Source organism: Toxotes jaculatrix, chromosome 12 (assembly GCF_017976425.1).
Source record: "Toxotes jaculatrix isolate fToxJac2 chromosome 12, fToxJac2.pri, whole genome shotgun sequence".
Lineage (NCBI taxonomy): Eukaryota > Metazoa > Chordata > Actinopteri > Toxotidae > Toxotes > Toxotes jaculatrix.
Window position 1 is genome coordinate 10,048,703 of NC_054405.1, and position 10,422 is coordinate 10,059,124.

General features: G+C 43.3%; 2 protein-coding genes across 2 annotated transcripts; both read left to right on the forward strand.

Moving 5' to 3' along the window:
• The first annotated feature begins 14 nt into the window (after positions 1-14).
• Positions 15-9,970, forward strand: LOC121190983 (oligodendrocyte-myelin glycoprotein-like). The gene is made up of 2 exons (XM_041052022.1): positions 15-32; positions 8,570-9,970. The coding sequence occupies exons 1-2, from the start codon at positions 15-17 to the stop codon at positions 9,968-9,970; spliced, it is 1,419 nt and encodes a 472-aa protein (XP_040907956.1).
• On the forward strand, positions 3,903-6,198 carry LOC121190492. The gene is made up of 2 exons (XM_041051277.1): positions 3,903-4,055; positions 4,990-6,198. Exon 2 carries the CDS (start codon positions 4,998-5,000, stop codon positions 5,850-5,852), a length of 855 nt encoding a protein of 284 aa, XP_040907211.1. The 5' UTR covers positions 3,903-4,055; positions 4,990-4,997; the 3' UTR covers positions 5,853-6,198.
• Positions 9,971-10,422: the final 452 nt, after the last annotated feature.

The following is a 10,422-nucleotide window of genomic DNA, read 5'->3' on the forward strand; positions in this document are numbered from 1 at the left end:
AGGCAGGTAAATGAATGAGACGTAGGCAGGTGGTGAGTGGCTGGGTGGGAGACCAAGCAGCAGAGATGAGCAAGAGGTGGGCAGGCGATGAAGGAAATAATGGAGAATCTGGAGAAGAATAGATGGGCCGGACCAGAGGCAAGCAAATGGCAGACAGGAGGGTTCGATCCTGGGATACAAGAGATGTGGATTAGTCAAAGGCAGAAAAAACAAGGATAGAAAACGTGAACATAGGAGGCGAGACAGGCTGAATAATCTGGAGATGAGTGACTGGAGAACTGAGATTTAAAAACTGCAGGACAGATGGGATGATAAGGAGTAGGTGTGCTGGCTGATGCAATCAGGAGCAGTTGAGTGGAACAGGTTAGGTGACACAATGATTCCTAGAGAGAGGGATAACACAGGAAACATAAGGGAGGGGGATAACAAATAGGACAAAGGGACAAATCCAGGAACCGAGGTTAGTAGTGTAACAAGATATTTAAGTGGCATGATGTGCTTTTTTCATTTGAGAATTATGCAATGCTCAGGTGTGAAAGAGGCATCTTTTCATAACCTGGAACATCTGAATGTGAAAATGAAATTCTGTCTCCTTAACCTGAAAACCATTTGAACCTGTAAAATCATCAGCTTTAATATCTGAAGCTGCTCGTCAAAAAAAAAAATTTTATACCACTGTAAAGTGACTCTACTTCAAGCTCAACTGGCCAAATCTGGCTTGGGCCCTCTATCAGTCCACATCTAGATACAGTTGTAATCTATAGCACAACAGTATGGACTGTTGCTTCAGCCTTTTTTGCTAAAGCATCTTTTTGGTGATGAATCCATCAAAAGTTTGCAACATGAGGCCTGGGGAGCTGTCAGTGAAATGAGAAATACATCTTTCAATTCACATCTTGACACCTGTTGTGTGTAAGGTTGCATCCTGAGTGTGGCTTTGACTAATTAGAATGATGAATTGATTCTGAACACTGGCATCAATACAGCGGAAAAGAAAGGACCTTGTATCCTCTACTGCAAACTAGAAGCTCTTTGACTCCAACTGGTACTGGATCACGTGACCAGCATTTGGAGAAGGGAAACTGTTTCCCTTAGGCCAGACACAGCATGGCCTTTCTTCCCTGAATGTCAATCAAAACTTATGACAATTAGTTGTTTGTTTGTTTTGTTTTGTTTTTTGTTTTTTTGTTATGTGCCATTACCAAATTTTGGGGCCTGATGATTTAACGGCATTGAAGAAAAACAGATGCTTTCAGAACCACATGTCAAGCTTGTTAGACATTGGAAGGTTAGAAGATTTGTGGCAGACTTCAAACTCACCCACAAGCCGTCATACATACATCACTAGGACTTTGTTGTGATACTGGGTGACAGGCGCGCACACGCACACATACACACACACACACACACACACTGTCAGAGAGAGACAGAGCTTTCAGGAGGCCATTTTGACATTTGCTGAGCCCACGACTACAACTGTCAGCCATCAATTGATGGCCTTGGGATTGTCCTTAATGAGGCTGTCCACCATCACATTCACCAAGTCAGTTATTTATAGTGGGTGAAGGTACAGAGTGGACACAAAAGGTGAGGCACATGTACACACATACACGCACCCAAACACAAAAATACACCCACAACAGATGAATATAGAAGACGGAGATTATTAATGACAAATGGGACTTTCCATCATGCAGAAGGGTGCTTTTCAGGTGAAGTCATCTGTGTTCCTCCTGTTCTCACTTCCTCTCACGCATATCTAAGTCGAAGATGCTTCTCTTCCCTCCTCCTCTTCCAGGATAGAAGCAGAATTAACGCTCAGTATTATCTACGTGGGTTGAGTTTTAGTTTGTAAGTGTGCTGGCATTTTAGAAATGTTTTCCTCTTCCACTTCTGTATGAAACAAAGCCATGTGATCACACAGCCACTTGACCACATATGGTGTTCTTATAAAAAAACAAAAACAAAAAAAAAAACCATGATACTGTGTATTCACCACATTTAATGAGAACTTCAGCAGTGGTCACAGAAGAGAACTGATTCTGAATGGTGACGTGGTGTATTACAACAACGTGTCAACTTGTTAAATTCACTGTCTGTCACTTATAACTCTGCCTTCTGCATTAGTCTTGTAACCTCGCCTCTGTCCCTCTTCTGTCTGTACAAGAATAACAGGATGCTGGAAAAATCAAACTGGTGTGAACGCTTTCACGCCGAGAAAATTGGTGTTTGCGATTTGTCAATATTTTATTCAGTTCTTTTGGATGGTCATGTTGATAAACTGATATTCGGTGCCATTGCTGTGATGATGAAAGACCATAGGCTGAGCACAGCAGCCAACTCCAAGGTCTTTACTTCCTGTGAAAAGTATCTTCTGATTACTGAGAGCTGAGTTTGGTAGTCTTGCACTTTGTGTAGTCTTGCACTTTGTGGGTGTCATCTACAGGGCCAAGTCAAGCATTTCATGCATGTAAGTAACATGTGCAGGTGCAGACACATGGCAGAAATAACTATAAATGACACAGGAAAAGCCATATGTGCAGTTACAGGGGAAACTAGAAGGGGAACTGTATAAAATAGATACTGTTGCAGTCAATGCAAATGAATATTAATATTCATTCAATTTTGATTTTACTTTTGGCAGCACATATTTTGATCTACTGCTAGGTCAGCAATCAAATTTAAACAAATCTACCAACTTAATTTTTTATTAATGCAGCAGAAAATGAGATCTAATGGAAATAAAGTCACTCATCTATTAAGAAAACTAAAATAAAAATAGATTTCTGTGAGTTGTGTCTCATCCATTGAAGCATGAGTTCAGACAATATTCGGGGGGGATTTGATCTGCTCATCAGAGGCTCACTCAAGTAGCTCAACTTACAGCCAGCGCTCACCTGTTATAAATAAAGCTGTGGGTCACGTTTCCCGCACATCACTGCTAAGAACTAAGTATCAAAAGTCAAATTGTTATTCTAAGCAAAGAGGGGCTTTCTCAGCTTCAAATCATGGCCAGGCTAAAGGTTTCTAAGGGGACAGGGCATGGACTTTAAAATACTTTGCAGAAACCGGATCAGTTGTATCCAAAGCACAATCAGGCAGACCGAAGGTTGCTGGGAGATAGAAAAGCAACTTCTTTACAGATAAAGAATTTCCTCAGCAAACAATGCAAGACTCCAATCAGCAGGAGTACTGTCAAAAGAAGTCTTATTCACTGATGAATCCAAGATTTATGGCAGTAACACGAGGACGTTTGACGTTTGTGCAGAGACAACCAAAAGAGGGAATGATATCACAGTGTTATCAAACCAACAGTGAAACATGGTGGTGTTTTGCCTTCTCTAGAGATTCTGTACACCTGCACTGAACTGGCAACACCCTGACTAAGGAGAAGTACGGCTTCAGTCTTCAAAGAAATGCTACACCCTCTGGTATGCAAATAGTAATAGTGATACGTTCAAAACAAATGCACAGTAGAAATGACTGTTGGTCTCAGACATTTGAACCCCATTGTATATGAAAAGGCAAGATGTTGAGCAAGGCCTTTCATGTATTTTTGAACGTAATTTTGAACGTTTTTCAGTATTGGTACGTGTGGTCTGTGGTACTGTGGCTTGGACAAAACTGTCTGTGTCTGCTGTGTTGCAGTCAGCATCATCTATGAATAGATGAGGCTGAAGAGAACACATGCAGACATTTTAGGTTAATAACCTCGTAGTAAAGTAGTTCATGATCAGTAAGTCAGAACTATTGTACCAAAAGTGAGTTTGAAGTGAGGCTTTTAACTCACAATTTTTTTTTTTAGCCTTCCACCCTGCAGATGTCTTCGTGACCCACCACAGTGTTGAACAGAACAACAAAACCACTTCCTTCTCTTATTATAGACCAAATAGAGAAGTAAGAGCAAGACAGCCACGTTAATGTGTCACTGATTTAGATTACCGTCATTCTTTCACAGGTCCTTTACACATCGTTCACCTCTCTTTCCTTGCAGTACATATTTATTGGTAATCATACTCTCTTCTTCTTGCATCTACATCAAGACCACCAGCAATGTAAGTGATTGTATCTTTTAAGACATGCTTTTATTTTGATACCTGTTTTGATACTATGAACTTCATTTTAAGGACACAACAGGTAGAAGAAGGAATAAGTGTTAATGCCCGTATTTATAGATAATTTTGTTGAATGGTTCCGTCTGAAATTCTGATGATGAAAAAAATTTAGATTTTTTTTTTTTTTTGTGACTATTTTAGGGGCAGTTTGTGTTGTTTTAGGGACAGTTCTGGAACATACAGTTACACTTATGTATTTGTGAATATATATTTAAAGTGGTTTTCATGGTCACTGAAAACTCAAAACGTCTGTATCTGTGCACGCTATAAATCTGTAAAGAATCCCAGTTCCTCCTTTTGAATACAGCAGAAAATGAGATCTAATGAAAATGAAGTCACTCACACACAATCACAACTAAAATACTAAATCAAGAATTTTGGTAAAGTTTCAAACAAAACAATAATGGCACGTATGTCGTGTATTAGTCTACAGTGCTGCTGACCATAAAACCATGCTGTAGTTTTATAGATATTTAAAGGGCAGCTGCTTCTTTCCACTGTTGTAAGGATGCAATGAAATGAACTTGATTGAGCTCTGCGCTGATAAGGCATCACACTGAACTGTGTTATTTTTGTCAAAATTACATTTTGTCCTGGTCTGCCTGCCGGACTAATTTTCACAGCTTTTTTAAACACAAGAAGCTGACAAATTTCAGACCTTCCACCAGCATATAGGTCTTCTAAGTCTGCATACTTTTCAAATTTGATCCACAGTTTCAAAAGACAACAAAAACTTAAAAGCTACTCGTTGCTCCTTACGCTGGATTAACAGCTAATTAATCATAATTAATCAGTCGTATATACTCAAAATTGTTATAAACTTGTTTTCCACAAAACTCATTTTAAATGTAACTGCCATTCTATGTCTTCTCAGATACCAACATGAATGGTCTCCTCCTCCTATTGTGCTGCGTAGAAGTCCTGGGTATGGTATCGTGTCAAGATCATGGTAGCACATCAAGTCATGATCCTAATACCCAAAACAGTTCTCTTCAAGATACAGCCCAGGGTAAAGGTGAAGATGAAACCCCTTCAAGTCATTTCACCACCACAACCAGCAACATGTCTGAAGCAACTAGCTTGATGAGCACCAAGGCATCTGCAGCAGTCTCCGTAGTCACCAAAAGTCACAGCACCTCATCTTCATCTGGCCTACACACAGGTGAACCAACCCACAACCATCCCACTCCCACTCCCACACCTGGGTGGATGTTTTACAGAAAGGAATGTCTCCAAGTGTTCATCGTGACTGGTGGACTGATCATAGGCTGTACTATTCTGCTGGTGTGTACTTTGATACTGACATGCAGGGTGTGCCAGCTGAGCAGACACCTCAAGATGCTCACCGAGGACGCTGACCTGATCAGCAACTCCGAATACTGGATGGGAACTGCCAGGAAGAATAAAAGCAAATCAGAGACTGAAGCCAAAGAGACCAGCATGTTAATGGCTGACGTCAATCATGCACAGGAGGATGTGGGGGATGGTATCACCAAGCAAGAAGCAGGGGAGGTAAACAAGGATGGACAAACAGAAGAAGAAACCAAGAAGGAGGTGGGAGACACTGCCAACAGTGAGAAAGCTTCAGCAGATGAGAGCAAGAAGGATACACCTGTAACCGTCACTGAAAATTCTTCCTCCGCAAATCCGCAAGAGGATGCCACTGATTCCCAGGCCACCAAAGCCGAGGCTGCCTCCTCCTCTGAGGGTGCAGAGGCACCAAAGGATGCAGTGTAGAGTTGTGTGGATGTGTGTGCTAAAGATTTTCCCAAGTGGCTGCTTTCACTTCTCTGTGGCTTCAGAACCACTTTAAAACAAAGCACACTTTTTTTTTTCAGCAGTCTTTGCTTAACGGTAGTTTGTGATGCTAAATCTGTCAGACTGAGCACTGAGCATTTTAGGTTTAAAACAATTGGTTGATAGTGTATTTCCATCTATTCTGTGTGTTTTGAATATTAACATATATTAGTATTGTAATACACTTTTGTGTAGGTCAGTTTGTGTCGTGCACACTTTTGTTGTACATTCATTTGCAGCATTTATGACAAAAAACATCAGAATAAAAACACCCAGTGTAACCTCAGACTTGAATTTATCAATGTACAGTCAATTCCCATTAAGTTGTGTAAGTCTGTATACATGTGCAAGTGCGTGCGTGTGTGTGTGTGTGTGTGCGTGTGTGTGTGTGTGTGTGTGTGTGTGTGTGTGTGTGTGAGAAAGAGAGAGAGAGCTACTTGATTAGCAAGCAGAGAATGTGCCTCTTCCGGGCAGTACCACTCAACTCTCTTTCACCTCAGCCAGAACTGACAAAGCCACACAAAAAACCTTTTCAAAAAAACCAATATGGGGTTGTTTCCGCCGTGCTGTGCAGATATTTGTTCGTCTTCTTACTTGTGACGTCATGATGGATGTGCACCTTTCATTAAAAAAGAAAAAAAAAAAGAATAGTTTTCCCTTGTCGCAGTACAGCCTGCGCTGAGCTGGGCCTAAATCTCAACATTCAGGCAAGTGAGGAAAGTACAGAGCGAGGTGGGTGAGGAAGTAACAAACACGTTGCAAAACAGCTACTTTGATTAGCTTACCTGACAAGTGAGCAAAGACAAGTACAAAATGAATGCAAAAGAACACCGACTCTTAGCTGCTGTGGTTGCACAAATCAGGAATCTACAGTTATACTGAATTATTTTATTGCATTTGTCCCATTCTAAGAGTTTAAACCCTGATTAACATCTGTATCAGCGTTGATCTGTCCCTTGGAACCCACAGTCTTTTTGTGTGCTAGAAGTGCAGCAATGCAGTGTAGAATGAAGCATTGCCTATATTGCTGATCACAGGAAGGAAGCTGCAGTGGAGGAGACTCCTCTGCAATAAATCTTGAGGTCTTTTTGTGGCACCCTCTAAATTTATCCCCCCTCAAAAAAAGAAACAACAAGCAATCTGTACTGCACTGTGTGATTTTATAAAGGAATACTTTAGAGAGGGATAATATTGATTTTGGTGATAACTGATAACAGTTTAAATTGTTTTGAATACAGGCAGGACTGAAATCGGGGAATTAATCTAACTACAATAACAGCTGTCACTTTCAGTGCAGAAGTAAATCTTGAAAGCTCCCAGATTTAAAAGGGACTGAGGAGCTTTCTTTGAAGGAGCAGGGATCCCTCCGTTATGCACTCCATTTCTCCTTACCCCCCCTCCTCCTTATAACCCCCCCCCCCCCCCCCCCACCCCACACACACACACACATACACACACACACCAACACCCCACCCCTCCCATCTCTCACTTCTACAGCACAGAGTAAATCCAGAGCCTGCAGTGCCGGATCGCGCCAATCCAAAAGATCCACATAAGAGGCAATATCAACTCTCACTTCTACAAAGAGGACAAAGGGACCAGACTGCAAGGCAGTGAGGGCACCCTCAAAAACCTGCACTGGACCAGTGAGCAAGGGTCAAATTCTATGAGGAGGAACTGAGGCATAGAAAAAAAAAATCACCTTCAGCAGGGCAGCAGCTGGTCCTGAGCTTTGAAAGCAGGAGAGGAGAGGGAAGAGGGGCCGTACAGCAAAAAAAAAAAGGAGCAGAGAAAAGTGACTGGAATGATAAGATGAGAAGGTAAGTAGTGGACAAATTTGAAGACTTTTTTTTACAAACACACTGTGCCGCAACCCCCGGCTCACATACACTGCAGTTTCAGCAGTGTAGCACTCCTTGCGTTCCTTGTGTTTTTGCCTGCCTTTGGACCGGCTGATGCATGAGTTCTCTGTGGAGTCAATAATAAAACCCATCTATTGAGTTAGTTGTCCTCCTCTGAGAGCGTGGGGACTGACTGCACTGACAACTGACACTGACAACTGACACTGACTGCGCTGATGACTGAACACTCAAAGTGATGGCAAGGAAAGTGACTACAGGGATTTCTCATCCTTTGTGATGAATGTTTAAACAGACTAGAATATCGTCTCACAGATCAGGTCAGGAGTTTTATCAGTTAACCAACAACCAGTGGTGCATTTAGGGGATACTGCTACCGCATCCCTGAAACATACCTGCATAATTGGAGGAGTCAGTTTGATGCCGTGTTAATGTGTGTGCTCATGTGCAATGCAGTGATGTGCAGCAAACTTTGTGCGTGTGAGCAGTGCGCATGCGCACTGTGCATCCTGTGCATGTGTGTGCGGGACAGAAAAAAAGAGAGAGATAAAGAGAGATTTTTCAGAGGGTGGAGCGATAAAGAAAAAATGAAACCAGTTTTATTCAGCACAGCCCTCTGCAGCTACTGTGCTTCTCCTACAAGCAGCAAATGTTTGTGTCCTGTGTTCACTGTCAGAACACACTGCAGCTATCACTTTTGTTTTCACTGTGTCTCCTGGAGGCAGAGGATGCTGTGTAAGACAAACACTAATATTCTTGTCTGCCTGTCTTTCTCTTAGCAGGCATGTGCTCTTGAAGCTTTCCCCTAATGAGGCCCTTCTGGGACTACTGCTTGTGTTGTTGCTGGGGTTGCATGTTCTAGCCGTGTGTCCCTCCATGTGCTCCTGCAGCCGCAGCCACAGGGAGGTAGACTGCTCCTGGAGGGGTCTGAGACAGTTGCCAGATGGCTTGCAGCACAACGTGCGCTCCCTCAACTTGTCCCACAACCGATTTCACAACCTGGACGGCCAGCTCACCACGTACACCCATCTCCGCATCCTCGATGTGTCCCACAACCGGCTGAGCCACCTGCCCACCAGCTTGCCTCGTTCCCTCTGGCAGCTCCACGCCGCCTCCAACCGCCTCCAGTTGCTGGACAAGAACGACACGGCCTACCAGTGGAATCTGCGAATGCTCGACCTCTCAAACAACAAGCTGGAGCGGGCCATCTTCATCAACAATACACTGATCAATTTGTGTACCCTCAACCTAAGCCACAATCAGTTCTGGACTTTGCCCACTAACATGCCCATGCACCTGGAGGCTATTGACCTGTCCCACAACTTGCTCGTGAAGGTGCTGCCAGGTTCTCTGGACCGTCTTCCCAGGTTAACTCACTTCTACCTGCATGCTAACCGCTTTTCCACACTGCCCTTTGGAGTGTTAGACAAGATGGCATCACTTAGAGTTATCACTCTGAGCGACAACCCTTGGGCCTGTCACCTTTATGCCGACATCGCCTACTTAGTGTCCTGGACTCAGCACACCCCTGCCCGTGTCCTGGGCTGTCCCTGTCACACAGAGTCAGTCTGTGGAGGGGTGCGTCCTGGCAGGACTGGAGGGTGGCACTTTGCCTCCTACAACCTGCCCCCCCTGGCTGCGAGTGCCCAGGACCTGACCTCCACGCCCCCTGGGGCCAGCGTCACTGGATGGTGGTACTTGTCTGTTTCTGCTTTGCTAAGCACCCCACACACCCCTGAGCAGACTCTGAGCACACAGCACCGTCCCTTCACAGCCACACCCATCAGCATCTCCACATTTCTGCCCAGAAGCACAGCACACCTAACTATTAATCACCTTTCTGCAACTGCCGATCACGCGATCCACACTGGTTCTTCTCTCATTTCTGGCACTAAAGAGGACTCACCCACTGACTCACTCCACACCACAGATACTTCCTCTTCTTCTGGCACAAGCGTCATTACCAGCACACCCATCAGGGCTGACATGACACTGGCCACAGACCGATTCTTTACAACAGAGGGCCCCTCAGTCCAAACAAAGAAAACAACCACACTTCGCACCAGGAGTGTGAGGAGGCAGAATCAATCCCACCCTAAGGGCATCAGCAGCAGTAGCCTGGCTCTTGCTACTTGTTCCTTGCTGCCTTTCCTTCACAACCTGGTGCTTCTGTGTCTCATTCTGCAACATGTCCTCTGAAAGTAGAATGGAAAACACTGACAGCTCAGTGTTAATTTCAGCGTATCAATTTACAACACACACACACACACACACACACACACACACAACACTGGTGACTGTTGTAGTACTATTATGTTTGTAAATTACCGGCTTTCTGAAGCAAAAAAACCCTATTTACAATAGAAAATACAGGCTTTAGAATAAGTTTAATAATTTTTGCTGTGCTGAGTATGGTATGATGCTAATTTTATACTTACATGTCTAAAAACAAAGTTCTGACTTTTCTAATAATTCTTTTTACAGCTTCTTCTTGAATGTCACTTTCAGAAATTAACATTGTAATGCATATAGCTAAGCACATGATGGCACTATACATTCAGGTACTAGTTTATTATGTAGCTAAATGCAGCCTGGTGCTCATCTGCAACTACAGTCTATTTCAAGAGTCTTCTGAGGTTCTTTGTAGCTCA

Coding starts and splice junctions, on each gene's coding strand:
- LOC121190492 (XM_041051277.1), top strand. CDS start 4,998: ATGAATGGTCTCCTCCTCCTATTGTGCTGCGTAGAAGTCCTGGGTATG.